Source organism: Coregonus clupeaformis, chromosome 29 (genome assembly GCF_020615455.1).
Source record: "Coregonus clupeaformis isolate EN_2021a chromosome 29, ASM2061545v1, whole genome shotgun sequence".
NCBI classification, from domain to species: Eukaryota; Metazoa; Chordata; class Actinopteri; order Salmoniformes; family Salmonidae; genus Coregonus; species Coregonus clupeaformis.
In genome coordinates this window covers 48,977,763-49,003,321 of record NC_059220.1, presented here as the reverse complement: position 1 = coordinate 49,003,321, position 25,559 = coordinate 48,977,763, and the positions used below count along the sequence as shown (strand labels likewise).

Here is a 25,559-nt window from a genome sequence, read left to right as displayed (position 1 = left end):
ATTCTTCCGATGGCATTGAGGAGTACACCACATCAGTCACTGGCTTCATCAATAAGTGCATCGATGACGTCGTCCCCACAGTGACTGTACGTACATACCCCAACCAGAAGCCATGGATTACAGGCAACATCCGCACTGAGCTAAAGGGTAGAGCTGCCGCTTTCAAGGAGCGGGACTCTAACCCGGAAGCTTATAAGAAATCCCGCTATGCACTCAGACTAACCATCAAACAGGCAAAGTGTCAATACAGAACTAAGATCGAATCGTACTACACCGGCTCTGATGCTCGTCGGATGTGGCAGGGCTTGCAAACTATTACAGACTACAAAGAGAAGCACAGCCGCGAGCTGCCCAGTGACACGAGCCTACCAGACGAGCTAAATTACTTCTATGCTCGCTTCGAGGCAAGTAACACTGAAACATGGATGAGAGCATCAGCTGTTCCGGACGACTGTGTGATCACGCTCTCAATAGCCGATGTGAGTAAGACCTTTAAACAGGTCAACATTCACAAGGCCACAGGGCCAGACGGATTACCAGGACGTGTACTCCGAGCATGCGCTGACCAACTGGCAAGTGTCTTCACTGACATTTTCAACCACTCCTTGTCTGAGTCTGTAATACCAACATGTTTCAAGCATACCACCATATTCCCTGTGCCCAAGAACACCAAGGTAACCTGCCTAAATGACTACCGACCCGTAGCACTCACATCTGTAGCCATGAAGTGCTCTGAAAGGCTGGTCATGGCTCACATCAACACCATTATCCCAGATACCCTAGACCCACTCCAATTTGCACACCGCCCCAACATATCCACAGATGATGCAATCTCTATTGCGCTCCACACTACCCTTTCACACCTGGACAAAAGGAACACCTATGTGAGAATGCTATTCATTGACTACAGCTCAGCGTTCAACACCACAGTGCCCTCAAAGCTCATCACTAAGCTAAGGACCCTGGGACTAAACACCTCCCTCTGCAACTGGATCCTGGACTTCCTGACGGGCCGCCCCCAGGTGGTAAGGGTAGGTAACAACACATCCGCCACGCTGATCCTCAACACTGGGGCCCCCTCAGGGTTGCGTGCTCAGTCCCCTCCTGTATTCCCTGTTGACTCATGACTGCATGGCCAGGCACGACTCCAACACCATCATTAAGTTTGCCGATGACACAACAGTGGTAGGCCTGATCACCAACAGCGATGAGACAGCCTATAGGGAGGAGGTCAGAGACCTGGCCGTGTGGACAACAACCTCTCCCTCAACGTGATCAAGAAAAAGGAGATGATTGTGGACTACAGGAAAAAGAAGAGGACCGAGCACGCCCCCATTCTCATCGACGGGGCTGTAGTGGAGCAGGTTGAGAGGTTCGTTCCTTGGTGTCCACATCACCAACAAACTAACATGGTCCAAACACACCAAGACAGTCATGAAGAGGGCACGTCAAAACCTATTCCCCCTCAGGAGACTGAAAAGATTTGGCATGGGTCCTCAGATCCTCAAAAGGTTCTACAGCTGCACCATCGAGAGCATCCTGACTGGTTGCATCACTGCCTGGTATGGCAACTGCCGGCTTCCGACCGCAAGGCACTACAGAGGGTAGTTCGTACGGCCCAGTACATCACTGAGGCCAAGCTTCCTGCCATCCAGGAGCTCTATACCAGGCGGTGTCAGAGGAAGTCCCTAAAAATTCTCTCTGCTACCACACGGCAAGCGGTACCGGAGCACCAAGTCTAGGTCCAAGAGGCTTCTAAACAGCTTCTACCCCCAAGCCATAAGACTCCTGAACATCTAATCAAATGGCTACCCAGACTATTTGCAAACTGGAATTAAAGCCAGAAAGTCAGTGGCACATATGGAACTATCCAAGCAGAAGATACTGTACATCTCCTTCAAATGTTGATATTTGGTTGCGTTGACAACCAAACATAATTCAATATCACTAAATATCATTACATTTTAAATCAACCTGGGCCCGTATCCACAAAGCGTCTCAGAGTAGAAAATTGGTCGTAAGTGCTGAGAAGAGACATTTTACTCCTACTTTCATGAGTAAAAACAAAAGCTATGCATGAAGCCTCTTCAGTCATAAGTATCACACCTAGTAGACAGATATTTAGGACACCTCATGAGCTGTCCTAACCCGTTAAGAGTTACCAGCAGGTGTCTTGGTAATAGAAAAATACAGCGAGTCAGTGGTTCTTGCGCCACATGCAATTGCTTTGGAGTTGTTAAAATAATGTTTTGATATTTTTATATGATCAATCCATAAATAATCAAGACCTACATGCAACAGTATCTCTTGTGCCTTTGACAATGATTTCACTAGGCCTATTCCACATGATATGCCTAAATACTTATAGCCACTAGGATAATAAATAAAATGTTTTTCTTTCTATTATTTAATTACCTAAATTATGTGCAATATCACAGTGTAAAAAAAAATTATGCCTAAATTGGGCATGCCTATAAATTGGGCAATTGAAGTCGTCTAGGTCCTATGTTAACTTTGAATGCGTTCGATGAAAATGATAGACCTTTCAAACGTTGTATGCAACATTATTGGCAAGTGAGACCTTTAACAACTAGCAGAATTGGTAAAAAAAAGGTTCCGCATGCCAACATATTAGGCGATAATTAAGAGCTAAGTGCGAAATGTGATTGTGTCAGGAGTTGATTTTACTCCTGACTCAGTGTTTATCTGGGCAGTGTCTTAACATCATCCTAAAACCTACTCTGAGCTGGGAGTTTTTTGACATTAGAGTATTTTGTGTAGATCGTTGACCAAAAAGGACAATTAAATAAATTATATTCCCACTTTGTAACACAACAAAATGTGGAACAAGTTAAGGGGTGTGAGTACTTTATGAAAGCACTCTGGAAAAGGAGGTTCGTGCCTCTGGTCTCCCATTCCCCTTTGCAGGAGCATGATCATATAAAACCAAACATCCTCCCACCACGAGGCAGGGGGCCTTAGGCTGCCTTACCATAACAGACCTTAGCTATGGCATCTCCAACCTCAAAGGCTCTATGGGTCATGTTCATTAGGGCACACAACAGTAAATGTTTTGCAGCTAAAACCGAAATTGAGCCTTTCTTATTGGAAAGGTTCAGCTAGTTCCTCCGTTTATGTTTTGTTTGGTGCCTAATGAACATGACCCAGGACTTACACATGACATGACTTCAGAGAGAAAACAGAATTAATCACATTTGTAATCGAAATCACATGCCTGTTCCCGGGGAGCCAGCTGCAATGTAATCAACACTATGTAATTATGATGTCATTATTCTGTTTATTTCATTAGTATTCGTGACTAGTGATCCATTTTAAGGGTCTGCATGTTGTTAATTCAATGTGCTCTCCCAAAGGCCACATGAGCATCTGATTTGCTTGTGTATGTTCTATTGGTGGAGCTAGTCAGATCCCTCAGTTTGTTTCGATTATGGAAGAGTAATAGCTTTTTAAAGGGGTGGTTAAGAGTCTAACTTTGTTAACACACACATCTGGATGTCATCCCCGACGTGGACCTATGACAGGAGGTGGGGCTCCAGAAAGGGTTTGACGGATAAAGGCTGACGAATGGATGAGTCAGGCGCATATTTACAGAAGTGTTAACACACGCACACATTAATACACATGCCTGTCACAGTCTCAATCAGGATCGTCTGCAGTACTGATTAATGCGAATACATGAACAATAGGTATAATTGGTACATGACAATTACAGGTAGGATTCCTTGTAAACATCATGTATTTTCGGTGCCATCTCTTTGACACTGACACACACACACAAACGTACACACGGGAACGACAGATTTAAAACTGCACACTGATCATCATAAGCACCTTGTCATCAGGTGCACTAATACATCATTGAGATCTGAGCACACATCATAATAAATACTCAGGCTGTCATTTCAACACAAAGGAACCTCATAAGAGTACACAGGACTTACTCCTTTATCTTCTCACGATTCTAGCATAACATCACCACATACAATTTTCCATGCTACCCAACTTCAAATAACCAACATCTGGTTCGAAGTTCTTGTGCCGCTCCACCACCTGACAAAAGGAGAAAAAAAAATCAGTGTGTCAAAAAGGAATGTCATGCTTGAGCTCTTGCCCTTTGGCTTTTCGAGGTGAGCGCCCAGTCGGATGAAAGAGAAAAGGTCAACGGGTCATAGCTGCAGGGAGCAGGGATAGTGTGTGTGTGAATCCAGCTTGCATCACATGGATGAAGTCTCTGAATGTCCTGATCATGATGCGCAATTCCCAAAACCACAAGGATGCCATATGACAGTGGAAGGAACATCTCAATACAAAGAACTCATGGAAACTTCCCTTGGAGGTCCAGGGTGTGCTAAAAGGGCATGGTGCCAACAACGCATGCTTCTGGAACATGATCAACTCATATAGAATAAACAGTCCTTATCCGATTTAGTCCCTTGAGTGTTGTGAATCCTATGTTGCTGTCCTTCTAGTGGCGTCTGGTCTGGGAGTCCATGCTGTAAAAACAAATAACGTGTGGTGCTTTTAAGAACGTGACCCGCGTTGCAACCCCACTCTCCTTGGAGTTCGAGTCCAACTGTCCATCAAACGTCTGTTGCTGGCCTCCGGAGGCATCCAATTTGAGCCTCTCAGAGCTTGTTCCAAAACAAGAACGTAGCAGCAGCCTACGTTCGCAGGAATGTGAAGGTTGCTGCGCCGCTTTTCCAGCTGTTGCCCCTAAGTAGCTCAACACCCCCCCCGGGACATGTGGGCAGTAGCTCTATTCTGAGTGGCTACTCCCTTCGGAGGCAATATACAAGGCCCCATTCAGGTCCAATACATCAGAGGTTCAAACCATCTGCGTGGACACGGGGAGCTGGGTGAACTCAGAGGAGGCACTGGGATGGCACAGCTCCAGCTGGGCGTGCGTGTCCTTCCCCAGGGAGGACTTGAAGAAGGACTCCCTGGAACGCAGGAGGGGAACCTTGCATAACGCTCCCCAGAAGTAGCGCAGCACCGACGGGCTGAGGAAGATGAACACCCAGGGGTCCACGATGGAGTTGGTGGAGAGAAAGAGGAGGGCGATGAGGTCCATGTTGTGGCTCTCTTTCCGCTGGCCCACAGAGTTTATGTAGACACGGATCTAAGAGACAAGAGAGAAGAGAAGACACTGAATAGCGAGTCCTAACGTCTCACCACGGGATCCCACCACTGCCACCAACTGTCTAAGTGTGGTATCCGTGCCTGAGGCTTGTCTAGCGGGTAACGCCAACACCTGCAGCACATACTGTACCCCCCAGCGTGGGTACGAATCCCAGCCCCACTACTATTCTACATTCCCACACTCTGGCTCCCCACTCATTTCATCCTATCCCTATCTGAATAAAATGAAATACCCCCAAAATAATACTTTAAAAAAGGGTGGGATCCCACCTCTGCCACCAACTGTCTAAGCACTGGATCACAACGCTGTCACCATCAATCACTGGCAAGGCTTAACAGAGCAGATTCTTTAAGCTTTCGCAAACATCCTGTAGATCTCATTCTCCCAAAAGTCAAACAGACCAGAATGTACTCCTTGCAAGTACCTAACCAGCCAAACCACATTCCTTGTATCCTCATTGTATGTTTTGAAACCCTCAAACACAGGATCGGCAATGGTTGAAGTTGGCAAGGGCCAGCAGATAAAATGCATTTTAGGAGATCAATGTCAGATTATCGGAAACAGATTGTCTTTGGTGAAACAAAAACTTTAGAAGATGAAGCTAATTATGGAGTTACGCTCTCAAATAAAGAAAAAGGAAGGCTGTAAAGTAACAAATAAATATAGAAACACATTTTGGCAGGACCTCAGTGGATAGCAGCATGGGAACCTTGGTTGTGCCCTCTCGAACACCACCCTTCGCAAGCTCATAAAAAGTGATTCAATACAACACACTACTGGGCCCATGAAGGGCCATAACAATGATTGACTGTGGGTGAGAAAATGTACCAACACAACCATGCACTGAATGTACGTAACCCTTCACATGAGAGAGAGTACTGTATTTAGATTATTTAAGACTGCCTTTCACTTGAGAATTTGTTTATTATCTAACATAGCCTCACATTTGAGTACATTAACTGGACCAAAGATGGAAATATGCAATCCTACCTATGGAGAATATTAAAATATAACAATATGGATCTTTACTGTACCTGTAGCCTAAGTTATAGATTCATAATTCTACTTGAAAGCAAGTATAAGAATAATGATGATCAACGCTTCTTTGAAAATATACTGTAAATACTGAACAAAAATATAAACGCAACATGCAACAATTTCAGTGATTTTACTGAGTTACAGTTCATATAAGGAAATCAGTCAATTTAAATAAATAAATTAGGCCCTAATCTATGGATTTCATATGACTGGGCAGGAGCGCAGCCATGGGTGGACCTGGGAGGGCATAGGCCCACCCACTTCGGACCAGTCCCACCCACTGGGGAGCCAGGCCCAGCCAATCAGAATGAATCTTTCCCCACAAAAGGGCTTTATTACAGACAGAAATACTCCTCAGTTTCATCAGCTGTCTGGGTGTCTAGTCTCAGACGAAGCCGGATGTGGAGGTCCTGGGCTGGCGTGGTTACACGTGGTCTGCGGTTGTGAGGCTGGTTGGACATACTTCCAAATTCTCTAAAACAAATCGGCTTATGGTAGAGAAATTAACATTACATTCTCTGGCAGCAGCTCTGGTGGCTATTCCTGCAGTCAGCATGCCAATTGCACGCTCCATCAAAACATGGGACATCTGTGGCATTGTGTTGTGCGCACATTTTAGAGTGGCCTTTTATTGTCCCCAACACAAGGTGCACCTGTGTAATGATAATGCCGTTTAATCAGCTTCTTGATATGCCACGTCTGTCAGGTGGATGGATTATCTTGGCAAAGGAGAAATGCTCCCTAACAGGGATGTAAAGACATTTCTGCACAACATTTTAGAGAAATAAGCTTTATGTGCATATGGAACATTTCTGGGATCTTTTATTTCAGCTCATGAAACATGGGACCAACACTTTACATGTTGTGTTTATATTTTTGTTCAGTATATAATAATATATATATCAAGCCTATAAGAAATACAAGACTCTATTATTATGGTGGGAGATTATAATATGTTTTTAAATACCTCAAGGAAATCACACCACAAACTATCACCCTTATGCACTTAAGGAAATCACAAATATCATGATTATATTGGAACTAGTGGATATATGGAGGTTTAAATATCCGGACCTAGTGAGATATACATGGTGGCGGCTCAATCAAGCTAGTCGTCTTGACTACTTTCATATGTCATTCTCTCTGGCACCAAAAGTAAAAAAAAAAAAGTGTTGATAGGGGACAGACACCATCAAATAATTGGCAAATACAGTGCATTCGGAAAGTATTCAGACCCCTTCACTTTTTTCATATTTTGTTACGTTACAGCCTTATTCTAAAATGGATTAATACATTTTTATCCTCATCAATCTACACACAAAACCCCATATTGATAAAGCGAAAACAGGTTTAGACATTTTTGCTAATTAAAAGAAATCTACAGAAATACCTTATTTACATACGACTTCAGACTCTCTATGAGACTCAAAATTGAGCTCAGATGCATCCTGTTTCCATTGATCATCCTTGATGTTTCTACAACGTGTGGTAAATTCAAATGATTGGACAAGATTTGGAAAGACACAACCGTCTATATAAGGTCCCGCAGTTGGCAGTGCATGTCAGAGCAAAAACCAAGCCTTGAGGTCGAAGGAATTGTCCGTAGTGCTCCGAGACGAGATTGTGTCGAGGCACAGATCTGGGGAAGGGTACCAAAAATCGTCTGCAGCATTGAAGGTCCCCAAGAACACAGTGGCCTCCCATCATTCTTAAATGGAAGAAGTTTCGAACCACCAAGACTTTTCCTAGAGCTGGCCACCCGGCCAAACTGAGCAATCGGGGGAGAAGGGCAATGGTCAGGGAGGTGACCAAGAACCCGATGGTCACTCTGACGGAGCTCCAGAGTTCCTCTGTTGAGATGGTTGTCCTTCTGGAAGGTTCTCCCATCTCTGCAGCACTCCACCAATCAGGCCTTTATGGTAGAGTGGCCAGACGGAAGTTACTCGTCAGTAAAAGGCACAGCAGCCCACTTGGAGTTTGCCAAAAGGCACCTAAAGGACTCTCAGACTATGAGAAACAAGATTCTCTGGTCTGATGAAACCAAGATTGAACTCTTTGTCCTGAAAGCCAAGCATCACGTATGGAGGAAACCAGGCACTGCTCATCACCTGGCCAATAACATCCCTACGGTGAAGCATGATTGTGGCAGCATCAAACTGTGGGGATGTTTTTCAGCGGCAGGGACTGGGAGACTAGTTAGGATCGACGGAAAGATGAATGGAGCGAAGTACAGAGAGATCCATTGATGAAGTCCTGAGTGCTCTGGAGCAGGTTCTCAGACTTGGGCGAAGGTTAATCTTCCAACAGGACAATGACCCTAAGCACACAGCCAAGACAACACAAGAGCGGCTTCGGGACAAGTCTCTGAATGTCCTTGAGTGGCCCAGCCAGAGCCCGGACTTGAACCCGATCGAACATCTCTGGAGAGACCTGGAAATAGCTGTGCAGCGACGCTCCCCATCCAACCTGACAGCACTTGAGAGGATCTGCATAGAAGAATGGGAGAAACTCCCTAAATACAGGTGTGCCTAGCCCAGAATGTAAAAGGTATTGTTGGATATTATTCATCCTAATTAGACAGGTTTCAAGGACAATGACCCTAAGCACACAGCCAAGACAACACAAGAGCGGCTTCGGGACAAGTCTCTGAATGTCCTTGAGTGGCCCAGCCAGAGCCCGGACTTGAACCCGATCGAACATCTCTGGAGAGACCTGGAAATAGCTGTGCAGCGACGCTCCCCATCCAACCTGACAGCACTTGAGAGGATCTGCATAGAAGAATGGGAGAAACTCCCTAAATACAGGTGTGCCTAGCCCAGAATTTAAAAGGTATTGTTGGATATTATTCATCCTAATTAGACAGGTTTTTTACATGGACGATGCGTTAGAGATAATATAAAGACAAGACAAGTACTGGAAACAGTTTTTTACTTTATTTTTAAAGGTGTCCAGAGAAGACGTTGTTTTTATGGGCAGAGGCAACACATTCCACTCTGAGGCTCCAGTATACAAGAAAGTAGCTTTCCCAGCATTACTCTTGAACCTGTATAAGAACACATTAGCAACACCTGATTTGGTGCTGTGGTTGTGTGCGTCGCTAACATGGGGAAAGTAATCTAATAATGTTCGATATCTGGGCGCAGAACCATAAATACTCCTGTAAACCAAACTCAGTCTAATCTGGGACACTATAGCCTCAACAGGCAGCCATTTGAAATCCTGAAAGCAGCTCCTACCTATGTGAGTACGATGACTCACCTTCAATACTGCCCTGATCAGCTTAATTAGCTATCTGGAGCTTCCCCTTCAGAAGCTTAGATAAACCCCCAAACCAAGAAGTACTAGCGTAGTCAAAATGGCATTGAATGAGGGCAGTGGCTAGCACTCTCATGGAGTCCTTATCAAGCAGCTTGGACTTTCTAGCCAAAAACTTAGTCCTGGCATTAACCTTCCCTAGCACTTTAGCGGCCATGCTCACACCTCCCAAGCTTCCGTCAAGATCTTGCTACCATAGAAAGGAAAATACCTGTCTATTTGTGGAAAAATCACCCTGATTAAACGCTTTAGTCATATCCCAGTTTACCTATTTGCTTACGGCCTTGCCTACACCTAGTGACTTCTTTTTTTTAAATAGTATGAGCAAAAAATATGACATTTTATTTGGAACGGCAAACTAGACAAAATTAAAAATACCTATTTATATAACGAATATGAATTCGGAAGGCAGAAATGATTAAATATTAAAGCATTAGACCTCTCACTAAAGTCTTCAGTCATACAAAAGTTATACTTAAACCCGAACTGGTTTTCTAGAAGATTAGTAAAAAAGTCTCACACCATATGCAAGAATGGCACTTTTCCCTTTAATCAGATTACAATCTCTCACTTTCGGTTATTTGAAAATGAAATCTCAAAAATATCGCTATTAAAAAAAGCCATAGAAAGTTGGTTGCAATTTCAGTTTAATCCTCCAGGAAAAAACAGGACAAATATTACTACAAATATTATGGATAAACTCAAATATACTAATTGATAAAAAAACAGTATAATCTTTGTAAATGATATCATAAATAGGACTTGTAGTGTTGTCACACATGCAGCTAACAAAAATATATGGAAATGTCTGCTCTACTCAAAATTACAACCAACTAATTGTAGCATTACTGCAAAAATGGAAGCGGCAAGTGGAAGGGGGAGAAAGTAAGGAACTTGTCTGTCGGCCCTGCATTAAAGACCAAAATTGGTTAAAGAAAATTGACTAAAATAAAATAAAGTATACCAGTTTAATTTAAGGACCAAAAAATGGACAGCTGTGCCATGTAGATTGCAAAATAGTTGGGAAGAGATTTTATGTACCGATTCCATGGCACATGGTTTATGAACCGATACACAAAACGACACTTGATTCAAAACGTAGTTTTTCCAATTTAAATTATACAAAATTCTTGCAATATATATATATATATATATAAATATATGGGATACAACCATCCCAGCTCTGCAGATTTTGCCACGAAGTGACAGAATCATTAGATCATTTGTTTTGGTACTGTCCATATGTAGCTTGTTTTTGGTCGCAAGTTCAGGAATGGCTGAAGAATTGCAACATTTACCTGGAGCTAATTCTGCAAATAGCACTGCTGGGCGACTTAAAAAGTCATAGTCAATCGATCAATAATATAATAATACTCTTAGCAAAAATGTTTCTTTAATTTCCAATCTGTAGAAACTATGAGAATAGAAAGGTTCAGAACTGTTGTGAAACATCACAGCACAGTTGAAAAATATATGGCAAATAGAAATCCAATATGGATGGTGTTAAGAGATAGAAGGGAGGGGTTGAGGGTAGCTGAAGGATGGGACTAAAAACAAACAAAAGACAACTATTGTAAAATATACTGTGTCCGTAAAATGTATATAGTATGTATAAGCTGGAAGTAGAATCCTAAGTGTTGTTGTCCATTTGTTTACTCCAATTAGCAGAGGTGTGGTAGGGTTAGGGGAAAATAATAAAGGAAAATATATTTTAAAATATATATATTTTATATATTTACAAAATAAACATATGGGGGATTGGAAATGATGCAGACAATTACATTGATGGAAGCCACAATCTATCTGCAATATTAAAGCTGATCTATAAAATAATAATACAAAATAAAAATGTAAAGTATGTGCACTATTTCTATGCTTCCCGTTAAGTTTTGTTTTTGTGTCTTTTACTTTCAGTTTTGTACACCAGCTTCAGACAGCTGAAATAACAATGGTACAAATGTCCACCAGTCTGTCTGTCGCTAGATACCTTAGAACAGATGCTATTTTCTGAAATAAAGTCAAATGCCATCAATATCCCTCTCAAGCAATTCAACAATAATGATGGGTAAATGTGACCATCTCACAGGTTATTACTCTCGGTATTAGTGAGACATTCCTCGACCGGGCTCACACACAAAACACACAGCCCCTGCTCTATGCGACTAAGCTATGTGTACTGTTTGGGTTTCCCAGTGAAAGTACTCTAGACACTTTCGGGCCAATTTCCTGAAACAACCATAATTACTCCAATATCCTGTGGGTGGAACTAGCAGTGTGAACAACCTTGAGTAGAGTGAAAAACATGTTTGTGTCTGCACTGTGTACAGGACCTTATTGTACTTTGTGAATACCTGGGGCCAAGCTAATGAGCTGAACTCATACATATGAATTATTGACACTGCTAAGTGTGAGAGGGTTGATTAGAGCTCTAAATGCATTCTTATATCAGTATGCATTAGGCAAATGTAGTAAGCTTTATAAGTACCTCCAGATGTTGATTCTCTACTACTCTTTCTCAATATTCTTTCCTTGTGTCCTTTCTCTATGGCTCTTCAGAACGTATTGGAGAAGACCATCCATGGTTCCTCCTTTCGGACTTTCTCCTCCAATGCGTTTTTGAGAAGGAAGCGTTGAGATAGGACTTGAGGGATCGAGCAAAAGACAAATGAAGAAAAAGCGTCATTTTGGTATTCCCCCCAACCGAGGTGCCATTTTGTTTGCCAAGAGTCAGGGGGTTAGGGAACAGCACCTTATCCCCAGGGTTTAATCTACTAAATAAAAATTATCCACTAATTATGTTATGTCTGAACCCTATGCACCCTGGAACTTTGAGAAAACTCTGGCTGGATTGTTTGATGCGGATGCTTGTTGTTTAGTTAGAGAACACTCTGGGTGGATGTTGATGAGACATGCAGATAGCGGTTTTCTCAGTAGGTGTCTAATCGCAACAGTGAAACAATGTTTAATTATTCATCATATCATCTGTGACTAAGAGCACAGAGGCAGGATGCGGTTTCATCTACAGCAGGCCGACCTAGAGTATAGGCTCGAATCCCACAGGGGGGTCTGAATGTGTCTGCATTACCTTAGATAGAGTCTAGTGCTCTATACTGCCTATAGGACTACCTCTGCGAGATAAGAAAATATTAACCAAGACATGGGAAATACGTTTAAAAGTATAGGATCCTCATTTATCACCTTTTAAAGAGTCAGTTTTCTAACGCAACGGAATGTTTGAAATTGAACTAATTATGTTGTTATTGATAACCTATACAAGTTACGTGGTTAACAACCAGACTTTTAAAGTATGTGGGGTCCTGTGTTTGGCATGATAAGCAAGTCCGATGTTCCGCTTTCACGATTGATTTACAGATGGCGTCATGGGACATCCATGCGTTTGTGCCTAGGGCTGTTGTTGATTTTCTCCATAGGGGCAGGCACCTTGTCAATTTAGCAGTAGAGCATTCTTTGGTAACAAGCACATTTTTCATGCCATCTACCTATTGGTGACCTTTAAAAATCAATCAATGCATCTCATCCATCATATTGAGCGGGGATGGTTGAGAGGGAAACTGAATTGGTCCCACTGTTGGGGCCCTGGACCACCACTGTGCGACCCTTATGAAGCCTAGAACGAGACCAATGTCCTGTGATGGGATCTCTATAGGTTGTGAGAGAGCTGACTGACAGAATGCCTTATGATACAGTTATAATGCATTGACTTTTCGTAATGTATGACCCCCTTATAGCCTTATAACGAGACATCATAAATGTCAATGCACAGTAAAATGAGTATACATGTCAAAGTTAAATTACCAAAGTTGACTTTTTTACTAACCTGTTTTGGTTTTGTGGGGGACTTTTTCTGTGTGAAATGTCACTGGTTGGTTGGAATTTGGTTTCCTGCCTACATGACGCATATGGTGATCTATAAGTAGGTACCACTCTGTTTCCTATTGTTGTCTACTTCCTTCCCCTTCTGAGTGTCTTTCATCAAATATACTAATAATAACACAAACTCCATGTAGTAAGTGTTGAAGTACATCCATTTGTGTAATGTGTTTATATCATAGCATAACTGGCACACTATCCTCAGGGAACGCTAGTCTAATCTGACATAAATCAAGAGGCAGGAGGATTCAATCTCCACTTTATTGTCTAATGACCATGTAACTCCATAAATGGTGATATTTACATTTACATTTACGTCATTTAGCAGATGGGACACTAGGATTTCTGTGTCTTTACAGCACTGAATCTGCTAATCACAACAAATCACAGCTGACAGAGACAAGTGGCCTCCCCTGACATACCATTCCACACAGATTCACAAAATCCCATCTAATGTAAATGTACATTGATCCTCAGAATATGCCATGAACAGGGTATTGAGGCAATTCCTCAATCAATGACAGGAGGATTTGTAGGAGTTCAGGAGAAATATAGCTCCAACATATGGACACGATTTGACATGCTAGTTGTGGTTAACCTTTCATGCTTTATTTAAGAGGTGGCAAAATGCGTAGAGATATAAGACATATGTGAATGTCTATTGAAATGCAATGCCCTCTTTATTGCATGTACTGAATAAGAACATGTGCTATTCATTTTTCGTCTTTCTTTTTCTGAGAAACACTGTTGATCCATGCACATTTTTATGCTGAATGTATTACACTGAAAAAAGTCCTCAATGTATATATGTTTTTGGATTCGTTTTATTAAAAATTATACTTTAGTGGTTTCAACCTATTTCTTGTATTTTAGGTTGAGCGAATCCACATTTACATTCCCCTCATTCTAATATTTCTGTTTAATCGGAAGCATAGAAATGGGTTTTTCTCCTTACATGCTTAAAAGATGAACTGAGGTCTACGCTCCAGTCCAGTTGGTTGTGGTAATGCACCATAAAGTTGGTTTTCAACCGCCATATAAAGTCCAAAGAAGAGGAAGAAGCCTGAAGGAGGAGAGATTACTAGAAAACAAACTTTTACCGTTTTATCTGTGGATTAATTAGTAGAGGACCTTGTGCATTTCAGGTAAAATAACAACCCAATGTTTATATCCCAGGACAAATTAGCTAGCAACAGCAAGCTCGCTAGCTAAACTGCCATAAATGTTTAATGCTTTCGACCTGTCCCCAAATTAATATAACTTGGTTCAGAGTTTATTTCAACCTGTGTGTCCTGATCGCGTCTGGTGTGGGGGGGGGAAATTGCTGTTGGTGGTGGTGTGTTTTGGATCATTGTCTTGCTGCATGACCCAGCTGCGCTTCAGCTTACAGACGGATGGTCTGACATTCTCCTGTAGAATTCTCTGATACAGAGCAGAATTCATGGTTCCTTCTATTAAGGCAAGTCGTCCAGGTCCTGAGGCAGCAAAGCATCCCCAAACCATCACACCACCACCATACTTGACCTTTGGTATGATGTTCTTACTGTAGAATGCAGTGTTTGGTTTTCGCCAGGCATAAATGGGACCCATCTCATCCAAAAAGTTGACTCAAGTTTGCCAAAAAGCACCTGGATGATCATCAAGACTCTTGGAAGAACGTTCTATGGACAGATGATTCAAAAGTATAACTTTTTGGATGACATGGTTCCAGTAATGCCTGGCGAAAACCAAACTCTGCATTCCACAGTAAGAACATCATCCCAAAGGTCAAGCATGGTGGTGGTGGTGTGATGGTTTGGGGATGCTTTGCTGCCTCAGGACCTGGACGACTTGCCTTAATAGAAGGAACCATGAATTCTGCTCTGTATCAGAGAATTCTACAGAAGAATGTCAGACTATCCGTCTGTGAGCTGAAGCTGAAGCGCAGCTGGGTCATGCAGCAAGACAATGATCCAAAACACACAATCAAGTCTACATGAAAATTGCCAAAAAGCAACAAATTGGAAGTTTTGGAATGGCCAGACCTAATCCCAATTGAGATGTTGTGGCAGGACTTGAAACGAAAGGTTCATGCTTGAAACACCACACGTCACTGAGTTAAAGCAGTTCTGCATGGAAGAGTGGGCCAAAATTCCTCCACAGCGACGTGAGAGACTGATCAACAACTACAGGAAGCATTTGGTTGGAGTCATTGCAGCTAAAGGTGGCACAACCAGTTATTGAGTGTAAAGGGGGAAATTACTTTTTCCACACAGGGGAATTGGGTGTTGCATAACTTTGTTTATTAAATAAATATGTAATTGTTGTGTTATTTGTTCACTTATGTTCCATTTATCTAATATTAGGTTTTGGTTGAAGATCTGATAACATTCAGTATCACAAATATGCCAAATTAGAAAAAATTTGAAAGGGGGCAAATACTATTTCATAGCACTTGACGACTTTGAAATTTGCAATACTCTCGGTGCGTCTAGAAAGAAAAATCTGTGGCGTTTATTGGATATTGGGTAATTTGCAGCCAGGTTGTCAGTCCACTTTGTCGTCTATATATTTGGCTGCTTTAATCAAAAGTAATGATGTGAAGTGCTATGGTTATGAAAACATTTTAGCACCTCTGATTAGTGATCTTGTGCATTTAGAACAGAATAGGGTCTTTATCTCGAAGTTGGGCAGAACAGTGAAAGGCACAGTTCAGTGTGTTGTCGCAGACAACCTTGGTGCACATGGTATTGCAGGATTTGTTGACAATTTCACAGGGGCGTACACCTGTAGATTTTGCACTGCAGAGAAGTTAGAATATCAGACAAAATAAGTTAGAAGTGGAGCTTTCTGTCTAAGAACATTCATGCAGGTCATCTGAAGGTGCTTGAGGAAAAGCAACTGTCCAACTATTATGGTGTGAAAAAAAAAACGGTTTTGTCAAAGCACCTCTCCTATTTTGATGTGACCACTGGTTTTCCTCCAGATATTGTTCATGATCTCTTTGAAGGCATTGTCCCTTTTGAGTTTGCACTGTGCCTCAATGTATGCATCACTAAAAAGTACTTCACTTTATCCACTTTGAACGAGGCAATAACTTTTCCTTTTAAGTGGACTGACAAAATTCAATCGGCCTCATCCTGTGCCACTTACTTTTGGATCAAGAAAAACTGTTGGAGGAAATGCCAATGAGAACTGGAGTCTGCTGAGACATTTACCTTTTTCGATTGGCCAAAGCATTCCCTTTGAGGAACCAGCTTGGCAAATCTTAACAGACCTAAAGGACATAGTGGACCTTGTAGTTACACCTATTCATACTGAGGAATCCATTGCATATCTTGACTTTAAAATCTCAGTACACAGAATGAGATTTAAAGTGGTTTTCCCTGACTCTGACCTTAAGCCTAAACACCATTTCTTAGAACATTATCCACAATTGATACGCCAGTTTGGACCACTAGTTGGACTATGGACAATGCGTTTTGAAGCCAAACATAGCTTTTTTAAGAAAGTTGTAAGACACATCAGCTGCTTCAGAAATGTGCTCCTTTCGGTCTCAGAGAGACATCAGTATCCGAAGGCATATTATTTGCACACATGTAGCCTTCCCAAACCTTTGTTGGAAGTGACACATTTTTCAACTATTCACATTGATGTTCTAAAAGAGGAAATCTCAAATGCTCTGAGACAGAACTACTCAAATGTGGACATAGTATGCCTAGCTAAAATTGTGACACACAATGGAGTTAACTACAGGGATGGCATGATCTTGGCACATGTCTCACTCGGGGGACTGCCAGAGTTGAGTGAAATCATTAACATGATAATATTGCAGGAGAAGTTGATCTTCATTGTCAGGAGGCTTTGTGGGTGGTATATTGAACACTCTAGACCATATGACCTTAAAATGTCGCCCAATAAGGAAGTGGAACTTGTAGAGCCACAAGAACTCCAAGATGCATACCCACTACTAGACTACAGAATAAGAGGGATGCGTCTCGTCACAGTGAAAAGATACACGTTTAAAGGATAGACTGGTGAATGTAATAGTAGTTCATTATATTCAATTGAGCCCTACATTTTATTGACTTTAAAGCAAATTGATAGATGTATCAAACTAAGTAAAATAATGTGTCCTTGCTCTCCTTTTCAGATCAACATGGCTGGAACCAAGCCCACAAGATTGAAAGTTGTCTTTGGGGAGAACAACTCTGAAAAACTTACCCTCCAAAATGGTATCCCAGAGTTCTTGGATGACCTGCTCGAAACGATAAAGTGTCTTTGGGTTAAAAGGCAGCATTAGACTGCAAATTATGGACCAAGATTTTGGCAACGAGTTCTTCAATTTGACTTCTACCTCTGAACTCAGGGATTTGGGGACAGTAAAGGCGATTCAGCAGCACACTAACCCAACTTTGACCAGTACCCCTGTTAAGACTGCATCTCACTCAACCCACATGGCTCTGATGACAGCATTTCCATAGTATCAGATGACACTGATTATGTCATCCTCTGAGTCTGTGTCGTCCCGAACGGAACAGTTGCCAAAGGACTTTCCGATTCCACGCTTCTCATATAAACACTGAGATCCAACTCGAGAGGGAAAATGCTGAATAACAGGTTAGCCAAACAATGCTGACTGTCAGCTCCAAGATGAAGTCCGATATACTGGATAAACTAGCAGAGGAAATCTTCAAATACAAGGCCTACCCAGAAGAATTAGACTTATGTGCCGTTTCAGAGGCCTTAATCAGTAAGCATCCTTGTTTGAAAGAGCCTGGCTCTGGAAGTTGAAATCTTGCGACTTGTGGCGGCCGGCCGCCCAACAACCTGCCCGCTTGACCCTATCCCCTCCTCTCTTCTCCAGACCATCTCCGGTGACCTTCTCCCTTACCTCACCTCGCTCATCAACTCATCCTTGACCACTGGCTATGTCCCTTCCGTCTTCAAGAGAGCGAGAGTTGCACCCCTTCTCAAAAAACCAACACTCGATCCCTCCGATGTCAACAACTACAGACCAGTATCCCTTCTTTCTTTTCTCTCCAAAACTCTTGAGCGTGCTGTCTTTAGCCAACTCTCTTACTATCTCTCTCAGAATGACCATCTTGATTAAAACCAGTCAGGTTTCAAGACTGGTCATTCAACTGAGACTGCTCTTCTGTGTCACGGAGGCTCTCCGCACTGCTAAAGCTAACTCTCTCTCCTCTGCTCTTGTCCTTTTAGACCTGTCTGCTGCCTTTGATACTGTGAACCATCAGATCCTCCTCTCCACCCTCTCCGAGTTGGGCATCTCCGGCGCGGCTCACTCTTGGATTGCGTCCTACCTGACCGGTCGCTCCTACCAAGTGGCATGGCGAGAATCTGTCTCCGCACCATGTGCTCGCACCACTGGTGTCCCCCAGGGCTCAGTTCTAGGCCCTCTCCTATTCTCGCTATACACCAAGTCACTTGGCTCTGTCATATCCTCACATGGCCTCTCCTATCATTGCTACGCAGACGACACACAACTCATCTTCTCCTTTCCCCCTTCTGATAACCAGGTGGCGAATCGCATCTCTGCATGTCTGGCAGACATATCAGTGTGGATGACAGATCACCACCTCAAGCTGAACCTCGGCAAGACGGAGCTGCTCTTCCTCCCGGGGAAGGACTGCCCGTTCCATGATCTCGCCATCACGGTTGACAACTCTGTTGTGTCCTCCTCCCAGAGTGTGAAGAGCCTTGGCGTGACCCTGGACAACACCCTGTCGTTCTCCGCTAACATCAAGGCGGTGACCCGATCCTGTAGGTTCATGCTCTACAACATTCAGAGAGTACGACCCTGCCTTACACAGGAAGCGGCACAGGTCCTAATCCAGGCACTTGTCATCTCCCGTCTGGATTACTGCAACTCGCTGTTGGCTGGGCTCCCTGCCTGTGCCATTAAACCCCTACAACTCATCCAGAATGCCGCAGCCCGTCTGGTGTTCAACCTTCCCAAGTTCTCTCACGTCACCCCGCTCCTCCGCACACTCCACTGGCTTCCAGTTGAAGCTTGCATCTGCTACAAGACCATGGTGCTTGCCTATGGAGCTGTGAGGGGAACGGCACCTCCGTACCTTCAGGCTCTGACCAGTCCCTACACCCAAACGAGGGCATTGCGTTCATCCACCTCTGGCCTGCTGGCCCCCCTACCTCTGCGGAAGCACAGTTCCCGCTCAGCCCAGTCAAAACTGTTCGCTGCTCTGGCACTCCAATGGTGGAACAAGCTCCCTCACGACGCCAGGACAGCAGAGTCACTCACCACCTTCCGGAGACACTTGAAACCCCACCTCTTTAAGGAATACCTGGGATAGGATAAAGTAATCCTTCTACCCCCCCTTACCCCACCCCAAAGAAAGAAAAAAAATAAACATATTGTAAAGTGGTTATCCCACTGGCTATAAGGTGAATGCACCAATTTGTAAGTCGCTCTGGATAAGAGCGTCTGCTAAATGACTAAAATGTAAATGTAAAATTAAACAAAGACTGAAGCACAAAATGGGAAACTACAGGACCCAGTTCAAATCACACGGGTGTCCTGAGCTCTCAGTTAACTCAATAAAATCCAAAGCAGCTGAAGATGCTTTCCCTGCTAAAAAGGTGAAGAAGCCAAAACGAGCTGAGGCTAACTTCTACCCATCCTTGCCAATTGGTGAAACTCCCGAAAGCCTTGAAAAAGAGAGACTTGAACTTCTTAAAGAGATTAGAAAAAGGAACAATGAGAGGACAGTCGCGGACAAAATGGCTCAGACCTTTGCTTACAGATGTCAGGCGGTGGTGAACAAGGAACCCAGGATTGTGGACGTCAAGGCCAGATGGCCTGCTCTGTTCCAACAGAAAGAGGTAAAATGAGAGGATGTAGAAGCTGGAGTGACTGGTTTTAGGTACAGCTATGATACCTTGGTCACAATTTGGGAAGGTTGAAAGAAGATAGATGATGTAGGTGATATTTGTTGACACGGTGGAGGTTGTTTTAGTGATCCCCTCCCCTGCCCTGCTGTCTTATGTTTCAGATCAATGCTGAGTTTGAGGCTCACGCCTGTTCCCCTAGAATCAAAGTTCATGGCCCAGTTAGACATGCTTTCAACTCAGCTGATTAGAGTAATCCGAGCCAAAGGACGAGTAACTCGGGAAAAGACCTCTGAAATCATGCAGATTTTGTATCAAGTGCATCTATCACATTTGTGTGTGTTTGTATCTACAAGCGAGCTAAACATGATTCATTAAGAGAGAGAGATGGAGCGGGTGAACTTCAGGTGAGTGGGAATATGAGAATTGATCAAGATTGTGTTTTCCCAGATGGAGGACACTAATATTAGATGAGAAGGACCTGATCAAGGAATACTTGGTACCTAGTTTCTGTCAGCATGTCCTGTACTGATTATATATTTATTTAGATTACAGAAAAAGCTTAGTGAATGGGGTCCTTTCAACATTTTGTCTTTATGTTATGTTGCCTTCTGTAGGACATCCAGGCTGATGAGGCTCAGAGGGAGTTGGAGCAGCTCACCATGGCAGTGTTTGTCATTCGTAAGGAAGGTGAAGGACTACTGCAATCGGCATAGTCATCAAAGGAGTGGAGGTGGTGCATGAACTGAGTTCAGTCGCATCTGCTTGTGCCTTACTTTTGGGTTTGATGTATGTACTCAACTTGGTTTATCCAAATCACGCCGTTTCACTTTTGAAGTGTTACAGAAAGTCCTAATGCAGCTTGATCGACACAAGATGTCTCCAAAAGTGCAGAATCTTTGTTGCAAACTGCACGGCTCACAGTAAATCAACACCAAGGTGTTGATAGTGTTTCTCTTCTGGTTTATGTTGTTTACAGATTTTACACAACTTGATTTTGGGTACAGATTTGAATTCATTTGAGTGTTTGCAAGGACGTTCCAGGTAGCTCCTAACATAAACAAACCATTTAAAGTTCAAATATACCTCTAAATAGTTTGGTTTATTCATACAGGTTGCCAGAAAAACCACTTTGATTTTATACTATGGGGAAAAAGTTGTTTATATAAGGAGTTGTCTTTGAGCTTTCACTTACAGGCCAAGTTCATCAAAACATTTTTGAAGTGTTAATTTAAATCCTAATGCAGTTTGATCAACACAATGTCTGCCAAAGTGCTGAATATTTGTTGCAAACTGCAAAGCTCACAATAACCAAGACTATGATGTTATTGCTCGGGTCCTAAAAGTGTATGTTTTTACTATTTGATTTTGGTTACAGATTTGAGCTCTTAAATAAAGCAACCATCATGGACCCTAACAGCTGAACATTAAGTGGAATGTAGCATTTTCTTGCTGTGCTGTTGGTTAGAGAAGACTTAATATCGTCGCTGTCGGGTGAAAGTATTATTAGAATGTTTTTTCTATGTTAATGAATGGTCAAATTCTAATTAGGTTGTATTTTAGATAAGGGTCTTTGCTCCTAGATCTGAAATTTTACGAGGTTCAAAAAGGGTTGTCCTGCCTTTCAATTTATATGTCAAAAAAGTAGGGCTGTCAAAAATAGCGCGTTAACGACGTTAATTAGTTGTTTGCTGTTAATTACGTCAATTTTTTTAACGCATTTCACGCATGCGCAGTGTGACAAATTATTCAGGTCAGGAAAGTGGTTGGGAGCTAGAGGCGAGATGGAGCAAGGTGAGCAAAGTGGGCCTATTGACGGATTCAAATATAAAAAGAATGATGATGGTACAGTTAACAAGTACAAGGTTATTTGCAAGATTTGTAAGAAGGAGTTTCAATTTCACCGGAGCTGTTCAAGCTTGAAGTACCATGTCAACGCCAAACATGCGTTTGCTGGGCCGTCAGATTCAGCAAGTGGTTTGCGCCAGACCACGCTGAATGTTTGCAGGCAATTAACAAAATCAACCTCAGATAATTTGACCAACACAATAGCAAAATGGATTGCAAAGGATTGTAGACCCATTAACATTGTAGAAGACTCAGGTTTCCTTGATGTTTTGCAAGTGGCGTCTCAAGACTCATTCTATAAGCCACCGTCAAGAGCCACAGTTATGATGAAAATCCACGAGCTCTATGAAAACGAAAAAGGAAAGAGTCTTGGCTCAAGTAAATCATATCGCCCCTGACAGGAGACCATTGGACATCAGTGAGTAACAACAATTACCTCGGAGTAACTGCACATTTAATCAGTGACACGTGGGAACTGAAGTCTTTTGCGCTGACTATATTAAAAACTGAGGAGCGTCATTTTGCGGAGGCTTGTAAAGAACAGTTCCTGTCTGTTGCACGTGAGTGGGACATCGAGGGCAAGACTACAACCATTGGGACTGACAGTGCACGCAACATGGTTGCCGCAATTCGACTTACACGCTATGAACACATGAACTGTGGTAGGTCACTGTTATGATTTGACTACATTTATTGCTTTCTGTTCAATTGAATACTGTAAATTGTACATCCTGGTTAAGAGGAATGCCAAAGAGGAAGTGATGGAACATTACAAAGACAAATATTATGGTGTGTAGTATGTTTCAGCTTGATTTAAAACACCATTATTTGGCTGTGTTAATAAACAGACTGTGTCCTGTTATTTATCTTTTGGTATGCATTTCAGAAAAAAAATGGTTAGGATTCAGGTGTAATTGCAAATAGTGATTAATCATGATTAATCCACTGAAAATTCTGATTAATTTGATTAAAAATTTTAATCATTTGACAGCCCTACAAAAAAGATATCTTCATATTTGGAGTTTCATCCGACAGCAACGATATGCTCTGTCTTGGAAAATATTGTTAAATGTACAACAGCACTCTACTTACATGTGTATGGTAGCTTCTACAGTTTTATTGAAGTCAAATACCGTACCTGGAAACAATTCTGTTTATTAATGCAGGTTGCAAATGCATTTATTTTAAAATGAATTCTGTGGCAAATATTGAACGTTTAATAAGAGGAAGTGTTACATTTGTTTACATAATGTATATGTATTTGTACTGTGTTCAAAAGCACTTTATTGGTCTAATAAATGTGAGACTTAGAATTTCTTCCATGTTTTGAGTCATTCTTAGGTGTGTGTAAACCAACCTAATATTTTGTTTAGCAGGAAATTGGTTCTATTACATGTTACCAATTGAAGGAAATAGTTGGGTTCCTCCAATCCAGAGATTTGCTTTCATCCAAGTTGATTTTTTGGGTTGGAATTTAATAGTATTTTAGTTTTTGGTAAAGTAAATAATCACTTTTTTTTATATGCAAATGTAAGTTGAGTTACAGAATAATTAGGTTGCACTGAGGTAAATTATTGACTTCATTGTAATCAAATGATACAAGTGGCATTGACCTAATAATTTACTTCAATCCAAAGTATATATTTGTCTTGAAAAAACTAAACTTATTTGCGTGTTACCACTTGAAGTAACTCATTAAAGTTTATCCAATGAGTCACTTTTTTCAGTGTATACAGGCATCCTAATATAATAACTGTTTGGATGTTAGATATGCCTTTTACTTTCAGTAGACTATATGGCAAGGTATAATGCATTGTGATGCAGTTAATGCAGTGTACGACTTGTTATTAGCTTGTCTAACTATTATCATGTCATAACGATCCTGATTAAATAACAGTAATTTTGAGTACGTTAAAGATTTCATAGAGAGACAGCCTACCATATTGGTATTTGGTATTTTATTAGGATCCCCATTAGCTGTTGCAAAATCAGCAGCTACTCTTCCTGGGGTCCACACAAAACATGACATAATACAGAACATTAATAGACAAGAACAGCTCAAGGACAGAAGAACATAAAAAAAAATGTTAAAGGCACACGTAGCCTACATATCAATACATACACACAAACTATCTAGGTAGCCTACCACTCTTATAACAATTAATATAGCATTAGAGCTGTCTGCAGACCAAGTAAAATGTTATTACCTATCAAGTGAGAAATCAAATATAGCTTGACTCGATTGCGCAAAATATCTGTCAGACAATCAAAGGGGACACTTGGGAGGCAAACAGTACAACTTTTATAACTTTATAATAGTTTTAAAACTTACCACCAGAGGAAGGGAGCAAATCATGAATATCACCGTCATGAACACCAGTACGATGAGATGCTCGACCTCTTCGGACATGGAGAGGACTCTCCGGTCCTTCTTACTCCGAGTTGTCACGGATCCCCCATTTAGTTTGCGCCTCCGGTACATCAAAACCAGGTGATAAACGACAAAGGCGTTGCAGGCCGCTACAGAAAGGACTAAAATGAGCATAACAGTTGCGTACAGTACTGGGTAAACACGGTCTTCAGGCATTAACGGATTCATGTCAATGAAGCACCACGTTCCCGGGCAATACTGCACGTAGTCCCCGAAACCCAAGAAGGGCATAATGCAAAACACCGCGCAAACTAAATAGATGAAAGGAATGGTGATATATCCACAACGTTTAGTGATGTGCCGCCCGTAGAAGTAGGGATAGCCAATTGAGAGGCATCGCTCGAGCGCCATGGCGAAGAGGAGAAATAAAGTGGCCAAGCTGAAAAAAGTCATACAGAATCCAAAATACTCACACATTGCAGGCGGTTTAGTGTTAATCATAGCAATAATGGTGGTGTTGAAGGAATAGGCTGCCAGGACGAAAGGGCTGACCAGACAGGTGCCCATCAAGTCTGTGACGACCAGCGTGGTGACCAGAACGTGAAAAAGCGACAGTCGCTGACGGCTCTGGTCCTTCCTGCGGCGGATCTCCAGAAGGATCAAAGCCGCCAAGTTCCCTATCACTCCCGCGGAGAACATGATCGCGCTAATGCGCGGGTTCCCCTTGTCAATGTGCAGCTTGCTGTGGCATGGGTCATTCTCTGTGTAATTTGCCATAAGAAGAGTTTTGCCTCCGTCAAATACTTCAGTCCTGCTCTATCTGGGTGATATTCGAAAAATATATTTGCTGTTCCTCAGAATTAGATTTAAGTGCTTTAGTTTCAGCACTTTAAAAATAAAAAGGCGCAAAGTGTAGTAGAGACCCACTTCCGTTCCTCTAAAAGTTTGTGTCCTTGGGTTGCGGTGTCTGGGAGCTTGTGATGAGAGAGTACGGCATTTATTGTGATGGCGCAGCAAGCATCTTCTCTCCACCTTTTCTTCACACGAATTACAAATCACCAGCGAAGTCTAGTGAGCTAAGGGTTC

General features: G+C 42.2%; 1 protein-coding gene across 1 annotated transcript; it reads right to left on the bottom strand.

The window, feature by feature from the left end:
• Positions 1–1,971: 1,971 nt before the first annotated feature.
• Positions 1,972–25,559, bottom strand: LOC121545172 (prostaglandin E2 receptor EP2 subtype). The gene is made up of 2 exons (XM_041855620.2): positions 24,435–25,559; positions 1,972–5,140 (listed from the first exon to the last, which is right to left on the bottom strand). Exons 1-2 carry the CDS (start codon positions 25,248–25,250, stop codon positions 4,847–4,849), a joined length of 1,110 nt encoding a protein of 369 aa, XP_041711554.2. The 5' UTR covers positions 25,251–25,559; the 3' UTR covers positions 1,972–4,846.

Bases quoted from the DNA above. Each gene is read 5' to 3' on its own strand.
- LOC121545172 (XM_041855620.2), bottom strand. From the start codon at position 25,250: ATGGCAAATTACACAGAGAATGACCCATGCCACAGCAAGCTGCACATT. The intron at 5,141-24,434 runs GTAAGTTTTAAA...CTTGTCTCTTAG, and splicing joins TTTGCTCCCTTCCTCTGGTG to ATCCGTGTCTACATAAACTC.